This window comes from Anolis sagrei, chromosome 3 (assembly GCF_037176765.1).
Source record: "Anolis sagrei isolate rAnoSag1 chromosome 3, rAnoSag1.mat, whole genome shotgun sequence".
Lineage (NCBI taxonomy): Eukaryota > Metazoa > Chordata > Lepidosauria > Squamata > Dactyloidae > Anolis > Anolis sagrei.
Genome location: NC_090023.1, coordinates 97,904,386 through 97,929,307, shown reverse-complemented (window position 1 = coordinate 97,929,307; position 24,922 = coordinate 97,904,386). Strand labels below are relative to the sequence as shown.

Here is a 24,922-nt window from a genome sequence, read left to right as displayed (position 1 = left end):
ATGCCTTCCTCTAGGTACATTTCTCCCTTTTGCCCTCTATTTGTGCCTCTGCACTCTTGGTAACATCCAACCTCCAGTTAGAGCACTCAAGGGATAGGCCTTTCCAGTTCTCTGTTTATGGCATGTTTTTTAAGGTTGAAGATTTAATCTATCTAGTATTATAATGACTACATATGAGCACAGTGATACTGCTGTTCCAACAAAACAATATCCATCCTATGTTAATGCCTTCCACAAGTCTCTCCTTCCATGGGCAGAAGCCAGCTGAGGAGCAGGCCCCATGCTAAGCATAGCTTTGTTCTCCATCACCTCATTGCCCGTCCCCTGCCACTGAGGCACTGGAAAGCACTGCAAAAAAATACTGGAGGTCCTTGGGGAAAATACACCTTGATTTTATGGAGCTGTAGTTCACCTACATCCAGAGAACACTGTGGCCCCAGACACTGATGGATCTGGACTAAACTAGGCACACATACCTGATACATTGAAATTTGATACTGGAGGGCTTTGGGGAGAAATGGCCTTCCTTTCTGGGAGTTGTAGTGCATCCACAACCAGAGAAACTGTGACCCCCACCAATGATGGACCAGTGACCTCATCATGCTAGAGAATGAATCTACTTTAAATCTGATTGCTACTTCCTATAGTTTAGAGGGGCTGTTAAAGGCTACTCCCTAAACTACAACCCCCAGAATTCTGCAAAGCAGAAACTGGATGTAAAGTGGATTCATTCGCTAGTGTAATGAAGTACCTAGACTAAACTTGGCCCACAGAACCCCCATGACCAACTGTAGGGGTTTGGGGGATTGACACTATAGTGGGAGTTAGTTTATCCCGCAGCCAGAGAGTACATTGAACCCCACCAAAGATGCATCTAGAGCAAACTTGCCCAACATAACACACCTTAAGTACTGATGAAGTTTCTCGGGGGGGGGGGGGTGTTTGTGTCAGGAACTATTTGAGAAACTGCAAGTCTCTTCAGGTGTGAGAGAATTGGCCCCCTGCAAGGACTTTGCTCAGGTGACGCCCGGATGTTTGATGTTTTACTATCCTTGTGGGAGTCTGCCCTCATGTCCCTACATGGGGAGCGGGAGCTGACAGAAGGAGCTCAACCCGCTCTCTCCGGATTCGAACCTGTTGGTCAGGAGTCCTGCCGGCACAAGGGTTTAACCCATTGCGCCACCGGGCGTGATGTCAGTTGTGCTTAATCCACAACCGTATGCTTCAGCATTTGCAAGGCTTGCTAAACAGACGGTTTTCCCTTTTTTCTGAAGTACAGCTAAAGCATTTTCTGCAGAGCCCACTGGAATCACTGCAGGTCGTTGTGGAAACGGGTGGCCTTCAGAAACCGGTAACTGCTGCCAAAAGTTGGGATCACGGTACAGTTGGCAACAGCAGCAGGGGAACGCCTTTGGGGTCGGGACCCAGAGTTTCCGAAGCGGTGCCCAGGACACCAAGGGCGTGGAGAGCGCTTCCCAAGGCGCCTTGTGCTTGGCCCGGCCTCCCTGCTCCAGGATGCTTGGCAGGGAAACGGGGAGGAGGCCTCCCGGGGGGCCACGCGGAGTCTCCCCTTCTCCCTGCTCGGCAAGGCAATGGGGAGGGGCGGAGCCGCCTCGTCGTCCAATGAGGGCCGAGCGTCAGGCTCAGGCAAGGTTGCCCTGCGCCTCTCCGGCTGAGTCCGCGCTGGCAGATGAGCCACACGCCCCGCAGCCCCGCAGAGTGGAAGACGAGGAGGAGGAGGAGAGCCAAGGGCGGCTGGAGGACTGCGCTCGCCGCCCACCTGCGGGGTTTGTAAGCCTCCAGGGACACCAGGGAGGGGGGCGTCCACGCTGTAGCACCCATGCACTTTGGCACCACTTCATGCTGGGGAATCTTGGGAGCTGTAGTTTTGCAAGGTCTGTAGCCCGCGCTGTTGCCCTCCCCAAGGACAAGCCCCTCATTCTCTAGTCCAGAGCCCTGGCAGTTAAAGTGGAAGGAATGCCAAGCTGCATTCGTTCCACAGTGGAGACGCAGCTCAGGAGGAGGAGGAGGATGGGCCACCTTGTACAGGAGCCACTCTGGCCAGGGGCCACCCAGTGACTGTGAAATCTGGCAAGTCACCTTGTTTCCACTCCAGTGGGTTTGCTAGCTGAGGGCCCCGCCACACAGCCCTATATCCCAGAATGTCAAGGCAGGAAATCCCACAATATCTGCTTTGAATTGGCTTATCTGAGTCCACACTCAGATAATGTGGGATTTTCTGCCTTGATATTCTGGGATATAGGGCTGTGTGGAAGGGCCCTGGGTTGGTCTGCTATAATAACTCATCCAAATCCTGTCTGGTGATGCTTGACATCAGAAGGAGTAAAGAATGTCTCCACAGAAGCCTCACAGGTGCAACCAATCGTTTGGGTGCATCTACACCACACCTGGGCAAACTCCAGCCCTCCAGGTATTTTGGACTTCAACTTCCACAATTTCTGGCCTCAGGCCCCTTCCATTTCCCTTTCAGTTGCTTAAGCCAGTGTTTTGGCATTCAACTCCCACAATTCCTGGCCTCAGGCCCCTTCCATTTCCCCCCCAGTTGCTTAAGCCAGTGTTTTGGACTTCAACTCACACAATTCCTGGCCTCAGCCCCCTTCCATTTCCCCCCCAGTTGGTTAAATTGGTATTTTGGACTTCAACTCCCACAATTCCTGGCCTTAGCCCATTCCCCCCAGTTGCTTAAGTTGGTGTTTTGGACTTCAGCGCTCACAATTCCTGGCCTCAGGCCCCTTCCATTTCCCCCTCAGTTGCTTAATCTGATGTTTTGGACTTCAACTCCCACATTTCCTGGACTCAGGCCCCTTCTATTTCCCCCTCAGCTTCTTAAACTCCTAGGTAGGAGTGGGATTGCAACTGGGAGGTATGCTTACTATGGGTTGTTCTACACAGGTACAAGGCTGTAGAATCCTGGGGCTTATAACTTCTCTTCCACCACTCTTCAGCAAATTTTGGCCCTCCAAGTGTTTTGGACTTCAACTTCCACAATTTCTGGCCCCAGGCCCCCTCCTTTCCCCCCTCAATCACTTAAGTGGCTGAAGGGGGAAAGAAAAAGGCCTGAGACCAGGAATTGTGGGAGTTGAAGTCCAAACACCTGGAGGGCCAAAGTTTGCCCATGCCTGATCTACGCTGTAGAAACAGCGCATCTTTGGCACCACATGACCTGCCATGTCTTAATGCTATGGAATCGTCGTTTTGTAAGGTGGTGGCAGAGAAGTTACAAACTTCATTCTATAGCCTTGAGCCAGTGTAGAACTACCTATAGTAAGCATGTCTCCCAGTTGCAATCCCATTCCCACCTAGGAGCAGCACAGAACAAATGCTATTCAACTCATTTACTCTTTGAGTCAATACATTTAGGATAAAAGAGCCTGGTTGTGGTCTAGTTGTGATCAGATGAAGCGCACAAAGTGTCTGCAAAAATCCTCCCAGAGAAATCTGCTACAAGACTCATCAGTCCTTTTCACATGGTTCCTTGTTACTCCTTGCGCCCCATTTCCCTCTGACCCTTTCCTGTAAATACAGAGGCCTGATAAATGGGGGATGGCCAGGAAATGGTTAATGTTTTGCCAGAGGAATCTGAAGCAGTGAACATGAAACCACTTGCTGTGCCCTCTTTTTTGCTGGGGGATGGAAATATGTGTGTCAATGTGTATTTAAGCTCTGCATTTAAAGGACTTGTGCTGTACGGTAAGGGCTTTTTTCTTCCACTTACTTAAAAAAGGCAGGGGATATTGAAAAGTAGCAAACAGAAAGAAAGAAAAGAAAGAACAATTCTTATTGTTGTTACTAGTAAACTTTATTTAATCCCTACTCCCCTGTTCCCAAGAATGAGGACTTGGTTGCAATTGGGATCTTTGCCTTCTCCTTCCCCCTCTATTTCAATACTTTCACCCCAAAGTGTGAAAAACAAAAGTCTTGAATGAGGAAAACTTTAGAACATGTGCACTCATAATGAATGAAGAGTGTATGAGTGTTTCATATAATTCCCTTATACTTCACTTGTCTTCAACAGGCAACAAAGAGGCTAATCCCATCTGGTAGTTTGTTGACTGAGGCAAGCCTGCTGGGAACAAGCAAGGAGTAAGTGGAAGAGTTCCCTGCCTCCACCGGCTCCTCCTCTGATACAGGCTTTACTGTGTCAGCAGCTTAGCCTGTTGGCTTTAAAGGATGCCGGGTAAGTAGATTCCTTCCTCTTCCTTCCTCTTGTTCCTCCTTCTGTTCTTTGTTTTCTGATTCTCTTTTTAGGGCAGTGATTTTAGTTTTTATGCATTTCCATTCATGAAACAAATATTGAGTATAATTCCCTAAGAAAAAGGAAGAGATGCAGTCATGTAAGAGGATTATTTAAAGCATTTTAACCCTTTGTGCCAGGCTGCCCTAATGACAAAATAATTGGAAAACACGAACAGAAGTGGTTAGATGTTCACATTTCTGGGTACTGTCAGAAGCTTTTGTTTTGTTTTCAGAGTGTGTGATAGTTATTTTACTCATTGGATATTTCTGGAGAACTCTGTGGGAAATGCAGTCTACCATTCTAGGTGATTCTGGAGTTTTAGGGGGGTTGGAAGCCTGCAAAACAGTCCCCAGAGGAGTTGTGTGCAGTCCACAGGCTGCTTTCCCTGTTAAATTTAAACAAATGACAAGTGGTTAATATCCATTTGTCAGTCCTCACCAGAGTACACACTTTATATCAGTTGCTAAATAATAATGAGCACTTACGTTAATCTAATCTGATTCATTGGGTCTATTAATTTGGACTAAGAATTGGATTTAAGGTTTTGCATACAAAAATACCAACAGAAGAAACCTATAATACTTTTGAAACTAATATTATGTGTGTTGTTGAAGGCTTTCGTGGCCAGAATCACTGGATTGCTGTCAGTTTCTGGGCTATACAGCCATGTTCCAGAAGCATTCTCTCCTGACATTTCATCTATATCTATGGCAGGCATTCTCAGAGGTTGAGGGGCCTGTTGGAGACTAGGCAAGTGAGGCTTATATATCTGTGAAATGTTCAGGGTGGGAGAAAGAACTCTTATCTGCCCAGTAAATAAAGAGCAGCACTCAAAAGCAGGAAAATTCCAGACAAGAATCAATCTGGGCCAGCTACAACTTCCCAATAAAGGATTCCCCCAGGCAGCAACCAGCCGGGGTTTGAAGCTGCAAGGCAATTAAATGCTAATCAAGGTGGCCAATTGCAACAGTCACACCTGCCTCAAGCAGACAAGAATTCTTTCTCCCACCCTGAACATCCCAAATATATAATGAGAGAATACTTCTGGAACATGGTCATACAGCCTGGAAAACTCACAGCAGCCCAGTCATATTATGTGCTTTCAAGTACTGTAGTTCCTGACTTATGGCAATTTATGGGTGTTTTTTTTAAAATGGGAATTTACTATGGCCCGAGGTTGAAAGAACCTGTGGGTTATTCACCCTGTGGGTTTCTTGTGAATTTGTACCCTGATCTGAAAGAATTGTAGTCCCACATGCAAACCACTAAACAATATTGGCTCAGATTCAATGATAATACATCTATAACTTAAACAGTTGTTACATGTAGACCAATTCATCAGATACATTCTGTAGGATTTCAGGCACATATACTCTCTCCCTCTCCCTCTCCCTCTCCCTCTCCCTCTCCCTCTGTGTATATATATATCTGTAGAGATGGAGAACATATAGTAAGAAATAGAATTGCTACTTGCGAGGTCCAGGGTGAATGAAATGTGTCTGTCTTCACTGTCGACATTAGCTATGATCTAGGTAGAGGTGGGCCAGCTGTGCCTCCTCAAGGCTGTTTGTGGCCTTTGATCTCTTCCCACTCTTCCTTTTTGATTAAAGGAAAGAAAGAGATGAAGAGAGATAACATTGTTTTTCACATATTAAATAGGTTGCAGCCCCTTCCTTCATTTTGATTTCAAAAGTATCTACATGTCCAAACTGGAAAATGACTTGGTGGTTTTCTGTTTGTTGCTTCGGGGATGAATTTTGGGAAGACTGAGTCTTTAGAGTCTTGGAGCAGGAAATTGGCTGCTTGATCTACCATCTGTCACAGTCTACCTCTGAACGAGATGATTCTCCATTGTTTTGGTGGATTTTCCCAGTCATTCCTAGCACAAGGATAATTCAGAACTGGCAGACTACAGAACTGTCTGTAATGAAGTAATTCCCCTGTATAATTGTTAAGTGTTGTTTGATGAGCAGCACATCTGCTTTCAAAAATAAACATCCCTTTATCATAGTGAAAAACTCTTTGTCGAGGCAGAAAGAAAATTGTATGTTTTGCTTTGGTTCCTGATTTTAAGGTTTAACACCCACTTGTTTTCAAGGAGCAATTCATGCTAAACAAAATAGATTTAATGGTTCTTGATTTTTCCCTTCACATTATTTACTTTTAAAGTCATCACCAGATTGCAGTGTATGGGATGCTTTCCCCTTTTTACAGCTCTGCACAGTGATTGGGATGAAGGAAATGTAACCAGATCAGCATTAGGAAACTATATTACAAGAGTGGCGTAACAATATGATTATGCTGAAATGAAGACAAGTATAGATTATTGTTTGTACATTATTGAATGATGACCTCCGGTTTCTGAACTGCAGTTCTTGTGAGCCATAGCCAACACAGCCAATAGTAAGAAATCTTGGGATTTGCAATCTGCACAATTCCCCTTTCTGCCCTGCTTTATGCATTCTTCTGCCATTGCCCTTAACCTCTCACATCTGCATGGCAAGATGTATTTCCCCATATCTTCTCTCAGTGGCTTCAATCATGGCATCTAGGAGCTGGGCAGATTGATAAGACTGAATGGAAGATAGATCCAGAAATGATGGAAAAGCACCTAGCTACTGGTTTGTGGACTATAACAGCTAAATAAATAATTATCTGTATTTGTCTACATTTCTGTGAAATAATATTGTTGCACCAATTTTGTAATGCTGCTCTGGCTACATTTCCTTTATTGCATTTACTGTTGGGTGCTTTTTAAAAAAGGAGTAACTTTTCAGCTCTCAACAGACTGTGTTTGCCCAGATAAGCTTGTTGTTAAAAGAGGGAGGGATGGAAAATGGGGCACAGGCACTGCAGTGACTCTGCCTTGCCAGATCTCAAAGAGCTGGCAAGGTAGCTTTTTCTCTTGACAGAGATAGCTTTTGTTGCTGGCACCCTCTTTTGCTGTTGCTACATCTTAGACATATTATTTCTTTATTTACTTACTTGATTTATATACTGCTTTTCTCCCCAAGAGGGCTGAAAGCGGTTTCCAGTAAATTCATGGCAAAAATTCAATGCCTTACAACATATTAAAAAAACCTAGTATAAAAGCAATTGTAACATATAACTATAAATTAAATTAAACCATGTTAAATAGAGAAACAACAACATCTAGACATTTAAACATGGAATTATAACATTTTAATATAAATATTAAAATCACAAATCCAGAAGCCGAAGTCCGAGGCCTTTCCAAGAGTCAATTGTATATAATCCTGTACATTTTTGCATTGCTTATTGCCCAAAGGTTTGGTCCCACACCCATGTCTTTACTTTCTTTCTGAAGACCAAAAGGGAGGGCGCTGATCTAATTTCGGTAGGGAGGGAATTCCACATGTGAGCAGTCACCATGGAGAAGGCCGTGTCTCTCATCCCCACCAACAGAAACCAGACTTTGACTGATGTAAAGCCGCCAGCAGGATTTCAACCATGGGCTTCCTATTTTTTATCACAGTAAGCCCACCAGAATTGTCTTAAGAAATCATAAGAGGGTGTGTGTTGCTCCATCCAATTGTGTGAGACACATGCTGTGTGAGTAAATATGGCAGGTCTGTTGCTTCGCTTTTTATAATTGTCAGAATTGATTGCAGCTGTGTGATATTAATCATGATATTAAGCTGGCTTCAGTATTTGAAAAACCTAGAAACATGGGTTGTAGTCTGAAAGAGAAATTAAATGGAGAATTTTTTTTAAAAAAAAGCCCCAAGGAAGCTTAGCAATAAAAATGCCAGTCTCAAAAAGTTTTAAACTTCATGTCCTGTCCTTCAGCAGAAGCTCTTGGGGCAAGGCAGGCCGAGATAATATTGCCTCTGAATACTGCAAGTGAGCATCCCTGTCATGGAAGATCTGCAATTTCTTTATAGTAGTAGATTTTTATTATGGTCAATGACCAGCACCAAAAATGTACAAACATCAGAATAAAAACATATACATCTAGGCATCAATAACAACAACAATAACAACTTTATTTTTATATCCTGCCTCCATCTCCCTGAAAAGACTTAGGGTGACTTGCAAAGGGACAAACCCAGAGAGCACAGTTAGAAAGAAACAATGTCAAAAGCAAAGTTAAAACCCAGCATTGAATATGATAGTTAAAATGGTATTAAACATTTATATGCTTAAATGACAATGTTAAAAACTGAAATAAATATTAAAAAACCTTCTAAGAGTGTGACACCATCTTGCGCCAACAAGCTGTTGCTGCTGCACAAAAGCTAGGAACTTTAGCAGTAATTTTGGGATGTTGGTCAGCCAAAAGATAATCAACATAAAACCTTATAGTATACTATGCCCCCCTCCCCCCAGGGCTACCAGTCTTAAACCCTGCCCCTGTCCCCAAGAAGTAATGAATTTAGCAGGCCTTGGAGATTAGCAGTCCTTTTTCTCTTCTTCTTTTCTCTGGTAAGCAGAGATAGAAAGTAATTCATCAGAAGAAGCACCACTACTAGTTACACATTGTTTTCACTAAGAAAGAACATAATGTTGTTTGGCTATATTGTATACACATCAGCATTGTTTTTGAGCTCCTCACCCAGTAAGGCATGTTACATATTACTCCAAGAAAGGAGGAAAGTTTATGTTCTTAATTTATGAAGAAATAATGAGTAAACTTTCTAGATTAGTAAGGATCCTATATCCCAGAATAGTCCCAAGACTTTGTCCCATTTCACACAAATATAGCTCAGTTGTGTTGGAGGAACTGTCTCTGATACAAGTGAACACTGGATATATTAGTGCAATACACTGTGACTTTTTTCTTCACCCTCATATTTGGAAACAAGGCTTCTAATTGTGCTACATGGTAAACTACATTTAAACATGAGCAGAGCTACCTTGGATCCCCTACTAAATATAGAGACTATTGAAACTGAGGAGGAAGAGCCTAGTTCACTAGGGGATTTGGGAAGTTGAGTCAGAGTATTCATCGTTACACCTATTTTGATCTCTGATGTTTGTTATTTGAAGAGAGCTGTTGTTCAATACCTATTCAGTGTGTATGAGTGAGACTGTGACTAGGTGCCAACCCCAATATTTTTTGGGGTTTCAGGGTTTTGAAAATTGAGGTGTGCATAATATGGCACATTAGACTCGAGTAAATACGGGTATTTGTCTTAACACATATGCAGGCCTGTTTACCCAGTATGATTGCCTTTCTTTCAATGACAATTAATTGCTTGGATGGACCAATATGCTCATTGTACATCAGGAGATAAACAGAAAGTAAAAGGTTGCTCTAGTATTGATTCACACAAGACTATGTGTGAGGATGGAACTAGATGTTTCAGAATATTCATGTTTGTTGTTAAAAACAGCATCACCTACCACCACCTTACCAAATATTCTTTCACAATGAAGTGTATGACATGATGTTATATCATTTTAGGAGCCAACAGAATGCATCCAGCTCTCTCTCTCTCTCTCTCTCTCTATATATATAAAACATCAATTTCCGAAGAGTTTTGGGTAGCAAAACAGCTTATTGTAGCTTGCTATGCATGCACAGAAATCACAGCTGTTTAGTGGGATAAGATAAGGCAAGTGTCTCATCAGTTCTCTTGTACTTCACTAAGTGACCATTGTGAACACTTGTTTATAGTGACAGACCAGGCCTTTGTGACCCTTGCCACTAATGATGCTTATTGCCATGGTGCTTTGGTTCTTGGACAATCCTTGAGGAACCACAAAACAACTAGAATGCTGGCAATACTAATTACTCCTCAGGTCTCCGGTGCAATGAGGTAAGGCTGCATTCCCAGATGCAATTAGCATTGTAATTATAAAATTGAAATGTTGTGCAACCACCTAATTACAAAATAACAATAAGCAAACACTGTGTTGACTGTGTGCCTCAGTTCCCAGCTGGATAGTGCAATTAAAGCTACATGTAGGTTAACATGCAGACAAGATGGTTGGCTTGTGTTCCAGGATTGTTTCAATGTCCTAAAAAGCACAATTTCATATGAGGTGCTTTATTTTAGCCACTTCAGGTACAGAACTAAGCAGAGACTATAATGTATTTTTGTGTATAAGTTGACTTCATGTGTAATTTAAGGGCAAGTTTTATGACCAACATTATGGGTTTTGTTATGACCTGTGGATAAGCCAAGAATCATTCTTCATACTGGTGAAAGTGCCAGTACTGCCTCAAAGGGCCAGCTGTCCTTGGGTGCTGCCAGTTCCTATCCAGACATTAAAAAAGGCCTTTTGCCACTCTGCTCAGGCAAGAGATTAGTTCCTTTTTTGATAAAATTTAAGGTAAAGTACTTATATTGGTGCATGGATAAGTCAACCCAGACTTTTTGGGCCACTTTTTAAATTAACATTTCTAGACTTATACACAAGTATATGTGTTATGAGTATAATACATTTCAGTAGCTGTATGAGGAGTAGGGACTTGCTTAAAGATGTTGAGGTCTATAGCCATGCTAATTCCAAATTCATATTTTAACATATAATTATCAATAGTATTTTTCCTCAAATATGTATGTATAATTATCTTTAGTGATATTTCTTCCCTGCTCCCATACAATTCTCTTATTTCATACAGTTTATTAATCCCATACATAAGTAAATTACAAGGAAAGGCTGGAATATTTGTTCCAGTTAATAAAAAGACGGCCAGGGAAGCCATTTAAAATTCTGCATCATATTGAGACAGTTGATACAGAGAACTTTTTTTGTCCACTCTCATAAAATGATGGACCTTTCCTGGATGAAAGAGATTGGCAGTAGGCTTTGAACATATAAATGGAATAATTTACTTTGCACAGTGAATAATTATAACTATGATTCCATGTATGTATATCTGAGAGTATGATAGCTGAAATTAGTGAGTTTTCCTATGGAGTAAACATGTCTTACAATTGCAATGTAAGTTGTCAAATTCAATAGGTATAAATAGTGCCAGAAAAATGACTATAATAGTTATTAGATGATGGAGAATCAGTCTGATGAGAGCAATTAGCCATAGCAGCTTCAAACACATGAACAAATCTCCAGCATCATTTGCTATTGAAATGTGGAATATTCAGATTGGAGGTGCTCTACAATCTTTGATTCTGTGAAAGGCTTGGCTTGTTTACCCAGCAGTTTGCTTCTATCAACAGACATTGTTTAAGGTTTTTAAGACTGTATATTTGTGTTTCTATTTTTCCATTGTGATTTGGTCTCTTCCTCCCCTCCCAAATTTTCCATAATTGTTCCAAATTTCTCAATTATTTTAACATTAGAAACTCTTCCCTGCTTTTCTTGCAAATAGAAGTCATAAGGATCTCAATCTTGTCTTTTACTTGTTTTGTCAGGACTTCCCTCTGCACCATATTTGACTCAGTGGTTGACGTGAATGAAATTGACAGCAATGACGTGGTGCACTTGGCTCTGCTGAAGAGGCTGGAACTGGGTGTAACCTTTACCAAACTACATTGTTGGACTCTTACTCAGTATAGCAAATGTGTCTTCATGGATGCAGACACATTGGTAAGGGCCGCAGTGTCCTAAATGCTTGCCATATTCCTTGAATTTATACATGACAAATCCCTATACAGTCCCCGAGTTACAAACATCTGCTTACAAATAACTCTTAGTTAAGAATGAGGGTGAGACAACATTAAGTGAGAGAAATCTATCCCTCAGAAGGAAAATTCATTCCTAAAAGAGTTATCATGGGGAAGAGGTGTTTCAACTGGAGCCTTGTCACCAATCCTTGTTTCTACAAGAAGGCAAATTTTTCAAAATCCAATCATCACAGTGACAGAAAGTGAAGTGAAATCTTTTGAACAGGAGCACAGGCAACAAAACAAACACCACAGAGGTGTTAGCCCTTCCCTATGCCATCCATAGGAGTTACACTTACAAAATGTATCTTTTCCGATTTGCATACAAATTCAGCTTTAGGACAAACCTACAGAACCTGTGTTGTTCATAACTTAGGGACTGCCTGGATCCTGAAGTAGCTTATAGAACTCTGTAAGGCAGTGGTTCTCAACCTGTGGGTCCCTGGGTGTTTTGGCCTACAACTGCCAAAAATCCCAGCCAGTTTACCAGCTGTTAGGATTTCTGGGAGTTAAAGGCAAAAACATCTGGGGACCAACAAGTTGAGAACCATTGCTGTAGGGCAATATAGGTCCAAAATAGTTCTTTTGTTCTCTAATATTTATATTTATTCATCTGGTTTAAACCAGTTGTCTTTTGAGATGCAAGATTATTAAGATCATTACAGATGCAAATCAGTATGCTAAATGACATTCTGATTTACTGGCTAGACCATTAATCTATGAAATACAATATTACTGAAGTGGATAATCAAATCCGTTTTTGGTAAAGTAGTGGTTCCTAAATTTTGTTCCTCTAGCAGTCTTGGACTTCAGCTCTTAGAAGCCCTAGCCAGATTGGCCAACAGTTGGGAATTCTGGGAGGTGACTGCCTGAAAGACCAATGTTTCAGAAAGACTGTGCTAAAGAAATAGTTGTTTCTGAGCAGAAAACCTGATAAAAATAAGAACTTTCTATAACAGCTTTGCATGTTTTCTGAAATATTTCACCCAAGTACAGAACGCATGTATTTACTATATTGGTGTTTGTGATTGTTTTCCTCTTTACTTACCCCCCCCCCCCCCCAATGCACCTCTTTTTAAAAATATTTGGACATTTGGCTCTTGTTTTGGAAATAATTTCCCCTGAACTTTTTCCACATGGAGGACTGCATGGTTACAATATACCTCTTGTTTTCTTACATTTTTTGCTAAGTTCTGTTAACTTTATACATCTGAAGAAGCCCCATTATGTCTTCTACCCTCTCCACCTTTTTGAGCTTGACTGAAAGGAGGGATCCTTGGCCAAAGGGCTCAGAAATTTCATGTTGGACAGATTTGGGTTTGTTGGGAAATACATAGCCTATCAGCATTTATTCATTCAAGCTCAAAAAGCTTAGAGAAGGCAATGATGCTGGGGAAAATGGAAGGATAAAGGAAGAGGGGTTGACCAAGAGCAAGAAGAATGGATGGAATTCTTGAAGTGACTGGCTTGACCTTGAATGAGCTGTGAGTGGTGATGGCTGACTGGGGAGCTCTGGTGTGGGCTGGTCCATGAGGTCATGAAGAGTCAGAAGTGACTGAATGAATGAACAACAATCAGCATTAATTTTCATTGGGTTTTCTTGGGTTCTTTCACACTACACACTTCTATGATTTTACATCTACAGCCATGGCAAAGAGGAATCATGGAGTTGTGTGTTTTTAGTGTGAAACACCCTTTATGAAGGATTCAGTGGTAGAAAAAGTAATCTTTATCCCTTTCAAAAATCTCACATTGTCATTAGTGGATATTTGTTTGTTGTTGTGAAATTTGAACTGAAGTTATTTAGGTTCAAGCAACATTCTCTGATGCCTACAAGAACATATGCATATGAATAGTATCTGAACACAGGAGGTAAAATATCTCTTCCTCATTTCCTATGATAGTAGCAGGCAGTATGGTAACTTAGAGTGCAGAATGTTCTGTTATGCATCTGAGATGGAAAGGACTAGATACTCAATAATCCTGCAAGATGCATAAAATGTATCGCATAGTCCCACATATCACCCTGTTTGTACTGATTATGGCATTAGGAGAATGGTGAGCATTATGAGGCCATATAGTGAGTTGGGTTAATGACAAACAGTGGCTCTTTGAAGTTTGTATGGTAGACCATCTTGGGTAATTCAACCTTCATGTATCCTAGGTACTATGCAATATTGATGAGCTGTTTGATCGAGAAGAATTTTCAGCAGCTCCAGATTCTGGCTGGCCAGATTGTTTCAACAGTGGTGTCTTTGTTTTCCAACCTTCCTTAAAAACCTTTAACCTCCTCCTGCAGTATGCAAGTGAACACGGGAGCTTTGATGGTAAGCTAACTGAGTTTCTTATTTGTATTGATTCTTCAGAGGATGTGAACTTTTTTTTTAAAAAAAAAGTTATACAACACAAATATGAATTTGAAAACCAATTACTAAAAACTAACAATTGTAGTTGCAACAACAACAACAACTTAGTATTTTTATCCCACCACCATCTCCCCAAAGGGACTCGGGGCAGCTTACAAGCAGAACCAAGCCCAGCAACAGCAGAGTTAATACATTTAAAGACATTTAAAGTATTTCATGTTGAAAGATCCTGGAAAAAAGACAGTAAATAAACATTTTACACAAATGAACCTGATCTGAGTCATATTCATCTGGTTTTCTCATATCTGCTATTAAATCATGTTTCATTTTTATTGGTTTTTAGATTCCAATAATCATTTCTTGTTCCTGTTTTTGGTTGAAGCTTATTTGGAACAAGTAATTGACTTTATATGAACTGCTTTAATTATTTTCTGATATGCCAGTTTTTGCTGTGTTGTTTATCCTCAAAGAAACACTTTTTAATATAATCTATTTAGTATGCAATGAAAACATTTGAATTATTTAAAAAAGATAAATGATATGCAGTATAATTATGCTAGTGCAGCTAAGTAAAAGACTAGGGCCATAACACAGTTGTTGCTCTCATATAGCGTAGACTCATAAATCAATTTCAGAATTGAAAGTGAACACTTATTAAATTCCACTGATCTGTTCCAGTTGAGACTAACATTTCGATTTATGTAAAATAATGGGGTAAAAAATGTAGAGTGGCTTGCTGTGCTTTTTATAGACCACTGGATGGGGCTGCTGGCCATATTTAAATAAAAACAAAATGTATATGCCAAACTACTAGGCCAATGTTGAACTTTGGAAGACACCAGTAGTTACGTGTCTTCCAAGGTTCAATATTGGAACTTTCACATGTGCATCTATTGTTTTAGCCAGCATGAAATATACAGACATCAAAGGTCTGTTGTGAACTTAACAGTATATCTGTAAATAGTTACTTGCTAGTTCTGGCTAGCTTGGATATCATAAAAACAGCAAGACATACTTACTTAGTGACTGAAATGCTTAGTATTCTACATATGTGCATATCTGTTCCTGAATCAGTGGAGAAATGACCTAAAGAGCATCAGTTGTCTTTTATCTAGTTTTGTGAAACTTGATGCTGTCTGCATTGGATCATGTTGGTAGATCCATTTGTTGATTCTACCTCTTTAAAATATTCTTTTCATTTTTTCAGGAGGTGATCAGGGGTTTTTAAACATGTTCTTTAGCAACTGGGCTACAAAAGACATAAGCAAACACTTGCCATTTATTTATAATCTAAGCAGCAGTGCTGTCTATAGCTATGCCCCGGCTTTTCAGCAGTAAGTATTTAAAATATAACATATTTGTATATTTGTGAATATTTGCAACAGTACAGTGTTCAAAACTTGGTGGTCCATTGTAGTATGGCCAAATAGGTTTCTCTGAACAGCAGAAGAAAGCACACCATATTCCTGTGAAACAATGTCAGTCATTGCTAGTAATGTAAAACCAAGCTTAAGAGGTGTTTTTTTTAATTTTAGAACAATAAATTGATAATGTTTCAGAAGCAAACGTAACACAGAATACAAATGGGCAGTATAGTATGATCCCTGTGTGTGGGGTAGGGATTGTGTTCTTGCACTTTGTGTGGATATGCAAAACCATGCATAATGGTGAGCTGTCATGAAATGAAGGACCTTCAATTGCAGTGAAATACCTAGCCAATGCCGAGAAAGGACATATTTTGTCAAATGTGGATAAATTAAACTCTGGATACAGGGTCGTTTGGAAATATGGTCAAAAAGAATCAGAGAAGAAATGTGGAATATGTGTAGTGAATCTGAAGAGCCCAGTCTTCCCATAACTGTTGAATGGTGATACGATGGGAGACTTGTTGAGAAGAGATGTTAGTAGTCAGAGAAATGAATGAGACTGAAATGTTTCTGATGCCATTTATGATCCACTGACAGCAAATTGGACTATTTTGCCTTGGTCCTAGCTGATGAAAGGTCATCTGTCCATCCCATTATAGCCTCCTTTGAGAAGGAGAAGAACAGGCAGGCAGAGCTCCATTTTGCATTGACCCCAGTAGCTGATTAAAGTCCTTTCCACCATTACAGATACCACCACTGTGGTCTCTTCAGGGAGAAAAGAGCAGCCAGACTCTTCTGGACTTCACCCCCCTTTCCTTGTCTTTTTTAAACTAATCCTGAGAAAGGGGAACTGTCAAATTAGCAATTTATAAGATGCTCTGTGAGATCTTTTGCCTGAAGGGCAAGTTATAAATACTTTAAATAAATAAATAGAATAAATATAATTTTCAGTGAAAGATCTGCCAGCATTGCCTGATAGTCCTCAAAGCCTCTCTGCACAATGGCTTTCTTCATTTTTAAAAGCTGATTCACTCCCCAGTATTTGAAGGAGAAGCAGGTGTTTCTTCCCTCCCTTTAAAAACATTGCTTCTTCATCCTCTTTCCCTCTTATAGAGGTGTGTGTGTGTGTGTGTGAAAGCAATTTGACTCATCACTAGTCAGAGGACCATGGGCCCTTTTTTCCAGGAAGAACATCATGGCAAAAGAAAGACCTATGTGGCCTCAGTCACTGGTTGAATAATGAGTCATTGCAGGGAGCTTGCTTTCACCATCCCTCACAGTAAGAACTTTGCTGTCACTGTTGCTCAATGACAAAAAGTAGAAATGAAGGGTACTTTGGAAGGACCAAGGAAGCACAGTAGTAAATGAAGACCAGTCAAACCTGCAACTAAATATAAATGCTGTATTAAACGCAATATGAAATTATCACTTAGAGCTGGCAGAAAACAGATAGGTTTTACTCTTTTCTTTCCCATGCTTGTCTTATTTTTCTTAATTTGTAAGTCTGAACGCCTGGCTTATTTTCACTCATGTGCAATGTCTGCAGTGGTATTCTGCTTTGAATTTTAATTGCTGTGAGACACTCATTTAATTTTTTTTTATCTGTGAGTGAATGAATGGAATAAAATCCAGGATTAGTTTCATGATGACATTGCAGAAACCTATTGCATTAGTTTTTTAAAATGGTGCATAACAGAAACCTGTTGTTAAGACATTATTTTATGTGATCTTGCAGTTTTGGCCAAGATGCAAAAGTAGTCCATTTCTTAGGACCAGCAAAACCCTGGAATTACAAATACAATCCTCAGACAAGGACAGTTACAGAGGATGGTTCAGGCTCAGTATCTACAAGTCAGCTCTCATTCCTTGAACTGTGGTGGAAGATATACAGCTCTAGTATTTTACCACTGTTAAATGAAATGGAGAAGTCTTCTGAATCAAAACTCCAGAAAGGGGAGGTAAAATTATTTTTTGGAATAAGACTGCATTGTTCTTTTTGTTGCTGTTATTATTTGTCAAGTTTCTAGGTCAGCTAATTTCCTGGCCCAACACTGCCCTCTTCCAAGGTTATTGGGTAGCAGCTACTGCAAGTGATTGAGGTTAGTTTTCCCTTTGACTAGAATTCAGCAAACCGATGTTTCCACCCCATTCTGTGAGTGATCTCTGGTGTGACAGTCAGAAAAAGAATCCTTGTCACATTTCTTGCTTGCATCAGAGATTGCTCATGGGAGGGGAGTAGAAATGTCACTCTGCTATATCCTGATTAACAGGAGAATAGACTCCCATTGCTTGCAGTGGCTGCTGGCCAGTAACCAAGATTGGCAGACTTTAGTAGTCCTTACATATTCCTTTCACTATTGATTTCACCTGGATCCTAGATATAATCAGTTACAAATGTATACGCCTAGGTTAGCATTTGCAACTATGTTCATGAATTCCAGCTATTATTTCCTTTTATATACTTTTGGTAACTGTGTTACTCTGGATCATGTCCAATAGGACGTACATTTAAATGTGCACTTCCACCTTTCATATAGCAGGACGGCGATGCATCTGTAAAATACTAATTTTAAAGCATGGTCAGACTTTCATCTCTGACTGGATCAGTATGTGGCTTCATTAAGTGCAACAACTGAACTATCACAATCATATTTTTTTTGTTTAAAAGAAGCAGTGGAAAAGGAGTGTGAGGACCTGGTGAACAGTTCTAACATGTATTGTCCTAGGCTGACAAAGCCTTGATAGACCCTTGCCAGCAGAGGGAACATGAGATAAATGCTCTTTCCACTCCCTTTTTTTTCTCCCTGAGCATTTACTTTTTAAAAATTACTTAATGTGTTCCCTCCCAGAGGGAAAGAAGTAATCTAACCCCATGGTTATTCTGAACTTCTGGCTGGTTTGAAGGCATGTTGTGTGCATGTCTGAAAATGGGAGGGTCCACAGAGCAATTTTGATCAACAGCTTCTCCAAGATTACCCTCTGCACTTTTCAGGGTGTTTTCTTTCCCTTTTCTTATACATTGGAGTTCTTGAGTAAAGAGCTACAGAAGATTCAACTGAGTTTTTAAAATATCTACTATAAAAATAGTATCAGATTAGAGTAGTGGTTTGAGTATGGTAGTTTTGATCTGGATTTCTAAGGGATTAAGGTTTCAATCTTTGATCAGTCATGGAAACTAATGGGCAAGTCACACTCCCTCATCTTTCAAAGAAACAACAGCAAGCCCCCTCTAAGTAAATCTTCCTAAGAAAACTCCATAACAGGGTCACCATAAGTCAAAATTACTTGAAGTCGCCCAATAACAACAGCAACACCAAACATAGAAGATTTCACTGATAGAAGATGTCGGTGTTTCATTTCTATTGTTTGATTTTTTTAATCATAGGCTGATATCATTGAGGATGAAGATAAATGTGAAAGCGAAAATACCAGCTTTAGCAATCCTTTGCCAATTTCAACACAGAAAGAGCAGGTGTCAGAAATGCTTGAAAGTTTACTGGATGAGTTATCTGTCAAAGATGTAAGTACTTTTGGGGCTGTTTCTGCTATTTATTCACAGTAATAAATGCAAAGTGTTATGTTTACAATTATTTCAACCACTGAATCTAAAATATTTTGAAGTTTTATTTTTAACCATAGGAATCTTTTCCAGTTAAAATATTTTCCAATTAAAATATCTCTTTCTCCAGAACCTCCAGTGACACTCTATGGTCAACTTCCTTTAGCTACAAATATATAAAATCACATTTGAAATGTGTTGGTTTGAACAAGACAGACAGCAGGGATAATAATTACTTGTATTGCCTTCATCAGATTTTTGCATGTTGTTCTCTTTGGCTCATAGGATAAGATGCCGAAACCTGAGACAAACTTAAGAAGTGCCGTACTTTATAAAAAGCCAACCTCTTGTTACAGCCAAATATCCACGGTCGGCCCATTAGCATGAATTAATACAATAGCAGTCTCCTTCCTAGTTGTGTTCCCATGACATTGTTTCTGAGATCGATAGTCTGGAGATAAGAGTCTCCTTTGAGGATGGATGACTCAAGTATGGAGTTTTTATTTAGTGTTGTATTTTTCATGTATTCATGAACCCTTCACACTCTGCAATTATAGTCAGTGCTCCACATTTTCTGGGGTTAGAGGCACAGAGTAACAAAGATAGATAGATGATAGATAGATAGATAGATAGATAAATAGATCGATAGATAGATAGATGTTAGATAGATAATTTTGCTTGAGAGAACACCTCTCTGGGAACTTTTAGGTCTTCCAGCACAGTTCTATAGTCACCTTCTACTGGAAGCTTACTATAGAATCCCACTGGAGGACCTAGAGATTTCTAAAGAGGTGTTTTCTCTAGAAATCTCTGGAACCTCTAGCATGACTGAAGGAAGTTGACCATAAAGTTCCACTGGAGGATCTGGAGATATCTAGAGAGATTTTAATCGAATTTGTGAATAAATCATCTCCAAATGTCAAAATCTCAAATGTGGAAGATTGACTGTATTGTACAATTATTACATGGTATAAGATAAAAGGATGCCGGCTCCTTTCACACTGCACAATTTTAATGCCCTTTAACTGCCACAGTTTCACCGTTCCATTCTGTGAAATTATGGGATTAGCAGTTTAGGGAGAGGCATTTCGATTTTTCAAGTGCTTCTCCAAAATAGGAACTCCAGGAGGCAGTTGTGCCAATCCTAAAGTGGAATCCTAATGCCAGAATTGAATGCATGGATCGAGTTAGTGCGTCATTTTTTTTCTATTCTCTATCTCATCCCTATATCTTTAATTATAGTTTCTAACTTTTGGAAGACAGATGGGTTTTTCAAATTATGCACTCCAGTCATAAACTGAGGCCCCTTCTACACAGCCCTGTAACCCAGGATCTGATCCTACATCATCTGCTTATCTCAGATTATCTGGTGGTGTAGGCTCATATTATCCAGTTCAAAGCAGATAATCTGGGATCGGAACCTGGGATATAGGGCAGTGTAGATCCAACCACACTCATCTAGAAGTAAGGGCAGTCTTATGTCACTCTGTCTAGAAGTCTAATTATACATATTTAGAATGATGTTTCTTGTATTTAAATACTTATTATTTATGATGGTATTGGAAGACCCCCATCAAGTAGAGATTATGCCCCTGTGAGTCGGGACATGTAGAAACAACTGAGCACGTGCTTCTTCAATGTATATTCTGCAGAGGCCTTAGAATTAATCTCATTGCACCATGGCTTCTAAAATATCCAGGGCACACTGAAAAATATTACTCCACCCTGCTGCTTTCAGACTCTAGCACTACAATAACTTACAGTGTTGCTAAGTTTTGTGCTGCAGCACTTAAAATTAGAAGGATGGTGATCAACCCTATAAGGCAACACCCTGTTGGGAATGTAGCTAGAGCAACCTGTTACAGCTGAAATGCTACTAGACTTGTAATGTGCCCCTCTCATCCCCTTCAATGCCCCTCCCCAATGCTTTGACCCCTCCGATAGTCTTGCCCCACTCAATTCCATACCTATTACATTAACCCGTGTTTTTAACCTGTGTATTTAAACTATTTCTAATCTGTTTCTAAAGAATTGTTTCACTAGGGAGCTGTGTTTCCCCTTCCCAGGGTACTTGTGCCCCGCTTTGTGCTGATCAGTGACCATAATAAAGTTTTGTATTGTACTTATAATTTACAAAATAATATCTTAGTATTTGCACACCATAGTACTGAGAAACTTGTTCTACATCCTAATATGTAAAATAAAATGAATACATGCAATTCAACAGAATAAGCTGTCTGCTGTTCTTTTCTTAACATTAACTGAATTATTTTGGAGCTTTGGTTTATTTCAGCTTGAAAAATTATTTACATGGAAAAATAAGCATTGAGGATTATTAGGCATAATGAAGGTTGGACTTGCCAAAATAATGTTCTTTTCTTCATAGTGTGTAACAAGGAAAAATTGTAATATAATACAACAACAACAACAAAGGCTTTTTCTTTTCCAGTGTTTACAGAAGGCTGAGTGCAATTTTGATGTCAACCTTGCTGAGCCAAGCAAATCATCTGCAGCATCTTCTTCTCAATCTATTCTTCAACCATCTGCAGAAATAGTAAATACTTTCTATGCTTTACTTTCACAATCAACCATTTGTGATTTAGAGGGGAAAACACATTATTCAACCCCAGGACCTTCCAACTGTGTTGGGTTATAATTCCTGCCTCCTTATCCACCCACCATACTATTGGGGAATAATGAGAGTTATAATGTAACATGTCTAGAGAACACCAATTTGGAGAAGGCTGATACATTGCTTGTAAAATAAGATAAGTTATACTGTTAATTAGCAACCAGACTTTATAAATTGGTCTCATATTTTAACATGAATGGAGATGATCTACCTCAGATGCTTGACGTGACTTCCAGCAATTGAAATGGTGTAGGAGGAGGACACAGTGCATTTGCAAATCACTAGAGATGTGTATGGGATATATTTCCTATAGAGTGTTATGGTGATTAAAGATGTCAGATGTCATCTTATGTACATGTCCTTAGGAATAAGCATCCTTTTGCACTTACTTCAGGGCTGTCACCCAACATATATGTACTTCGGAGTTCACATGCAGTGTTTTTAGTTCTGACAGAAGTCAGAACCCAAAGTTATGGTTAGCTGACTTTGGACTTCAGAGAGTAAGAGCAAATAATGTGTACATATCCTTATTACGGCATTCCTTCTCTCTGTTTTATCACAGGGTATGGTTACTTGTTCTGTTTCTGAGGTATTGATTCAGCCAAAGCCAGAAGAGGCAAGTGCAGAAGACGAACGAAGAAAATGGGAGGAAGGCCACATTGACTATCTGGGGAAGGATGCTTTTGAAAACATTCAAAAGAAGTTAGATTCTTTTCTGTTATAAATCTTGCTTTTGCATTCACATGCAACCGCAACCAGATCATTGTTTACATTAAAAAGCTCCAAGAAAAGACCCTTGTGGAATTTTCAAAATGGCTGCATTTCCTAAATGGACCAGTGTAATGTACTGTGGCAAAGCTTGGTCTTGGAGAATGAAATATATTGAGTTTGTAAAAATGCCTTATTTGAGTGAGACTATTTGTTCATCTCATTCATACTGAGTATTCTGCTTGTCAGCAAGCTACATATTTTTCCCAGGCTTGCTGCCTGAGAACTATTTTACTGAAATACCAGTTTTAATGGAGATCCCCCCCCCCCCCAATGTATTGAACTAGTGTAGAGTTCTTCGGGATGTATTTGCTTTCCCTTTTTGGGGATCAGTGACTAATAATTGGAATAGACCTCTTGTTCATTCGTGGAGAGTGGTGATCCATTCTCAGCTAAATACAAAACCCTGTTTTTAAATGTCACAGTAAATACTAAAGAACCATGCAAGCTCTGTGTGATACTGATTTACAACAAAAGATATTATTCTAACCCTACCAAAAACACATATTTTGTTTGTATTAAACTACTTTAAATTGGTGTTTGTCTCCCTCCTGTATTTTTATCCTCAATTTTAATTTGGCTGCCATCCTACTCATCAGTTAAACTTACAATGAATTCAATTGTGCTTGCTTTGGTGTTGAAATTTACCACCATATCATCCTGGATACACTAATATCAACTGGATTGGAGACAAAGTCATATCAGGTTTTGTTATTACTTTGGTGGGAGACCAAGATATAGTGCCAGGAGTTAGGAAAGAATCCTGCCTGAAACTTCTAGAAGGCTGTTGGTAAAGTTGACAGTATTGTGGCTTGCATAGTCCAAGCATCTGAGGCAGTTTCTTATGTTCCTACGATGATGCTGGCATACCTGGAAAGCTCAGATTGAGAATGGACATTTTGTTTTCTTCCTAATCAAGATTCTCTTTAATAGTTGTTGGTGCTAGTTTTACTTTTGTAAGCCAAAGGAAGAAGACACTCGTACTAGTCTCTGTGTTTTCCCATCAACACTAACTGCCTGGCGATTCCACTATGATATGGTAAAGGTGGAAATTGTAGTTTTTTTCCTTGCTCCAGCTCTACCCATTTTATAATACTGTTTATTATTGAATAAACATTTTATATTCTTAATTTCTTCACTGGCCTAATTTCATTTTACTAAGCTGCTTGGGAATTGTGTTCACCATTTATAGGTAGTATAGTTAGACAGTTCATTCAGGATGTATTTTAATAAATTTACAGGGTTAGCTTTTTCAAGTAGGAATGACATTATGAAGACCATTATAATCTATGGGATTTATCTAGTTGCTGTAGGACATTCCATCATAAAATATGTTTGTGGACATTTCTATTGTATTCATCTTATTGCATTCACTACTGTAGATAGGTGGATGGGAAGAAAGTGGATAGGAAAAGCATCAGCTCATTTGAGATTTGGTGCTCAAAAAGAGTTCAACGGATATGATCTGCTTCAAAGACAAATAATTGTGTCTTAGAGCAAATTGTCTGAACTCGGCCTAGAAACCGTGATGATTAAACTGAGGTGGTTGTATTTTAGGCATAATATGAGAAGAAATGTATCAGTAAAAAGGACAATGATGCTTTCTAAGGTAGAAGGCAAGGAAAAGAGGGGGATTGCATTCCAGATGGACAGGCAATCAAGGAAGCCACAACACTAAATCAACAGTTGAGTATGGAAGAACATGGAGGTTTCTCATTCATTGGGTTGTCGCAAGTCAAAGTCGACTTGAGGGCAGTTAATAATAAACAGCCTTGAATACCATTTGGAAGGAAAAAATGTAGCATTATAATGTGAATGTATTCTTTCTTTCTTTTCTCTTTTAGTTCTACTACAAGAGAAAAGCAGGAAAGATGCCGTAATTACAATGTTCCATTTCCTAGGTTGATTGTGTAGGATATGGATTTTAAAGAATAGTTAACCAAAAGTATTTAAGGAAGCAATGTTCCTTAAATATTTTTATATGTAGCAAATGTCTACCAAAACATAATATTTAATTATGTACTATTGTTTTGAAGTGAATTCTCTCCTCCAAAAGGAAGCATGTATATAATTGAATGGCCCTTATTCCATTTTTAAATCAGATACATCACAGATCAAATAAGATTGCAAATTATGTCTGGATTATCTGAGTCAACACTTAGATAGATTGATGTCAGAGAGAAGTTGTGCAAGGGTGGAGCAGTTTCCAATGCACAAACTCTTAAAGGCTCAGCACAGTGGGGTTCTGTTTAATCACTTCATACTGGGAAGCCGGCCATTTATTTTAGGTGCCTAGCAACTCAGTGTAGATACCAGCTAAGCTGATATGAATAGAATGAAGCTTCTTTAGTTTCATCATCCTCAGTGAAAATTA

General features: G+C 39.6%; 1 protein-coding gene across 6 annotated transcripts; it reads left to right on the top strand.

Moving 5' to 3' along the window:
* The first annotated feature begins 1,478 nt into the window (after nt 1-1,478).
* On the top strand, nt 1,479-23,678 carry GYG2 (glycogenin 2). 6 transcript variants are annotated; one of them, XM_060769876.2, is made up of 10 exons: nt 1,479-1,791; nt 4,037-4,198; nt 9,900-10,041; nt 11,605-11,779; nt 14,021-14,183; nt 15,430-15,556; nt 17,325-17,547; nt 18,975-19,109; nt 21,598-21,702; nt 22,343-23,678. In XM_060769876.2, the coding sequence occupies exons 2-10, from the start codon at nt 4,192-4,194 to the stop codon at nt 22,502-22,504; spliced, it is 1,239 nt and encodes a 412-aa protein (XP_060625859.2). In that variant the 5' UTR covers nt 1,479-1,791; nt 4,037-4,191; the 3' UTR covers nt 22,505-23,678. The 6 variants fall into 6 exon arrangements, with proteins under 6 accessions (XP_060625859.2, XP_060625858.2, XP_060625861.2 ...); XM_060769875.2 differs by having other exon boundaries at nt 1,480-1,787; XM_060769878.2 differs by lacking the exon at nt 1,479-1,791 and adding an exon at nt 1,802-1,895.
* Nucleotides 23,679-24,922: the final 1,244 nt, after the last annotated feature.

Excerpts from the sequence above, each read along its gene's own strand:
- GYG2 (XM_060769874.2), top strand. The coding sequence starts at position 3,558 with ATGGGGGATGGCCAGGAAATGGTTAATGTTTTGCCAGAGGAATCTGAA. Across the intron at positions 3,712-9,899 it reads TAAAGGACTTGTGCTGTACG|TGACAGACCAGGCCTTTGTG; the intron begins GTAAGGGCTTTT and ends ACTTGTTTATAG. Across the intron at positions 15,557-17,324 it reads TATGCCCCGGCTTTTCAGCA|TTTTGGCCAAGATGCAAAAG; the intron begins GTAAGTATTTAA and ends GTGATCTTGCAG.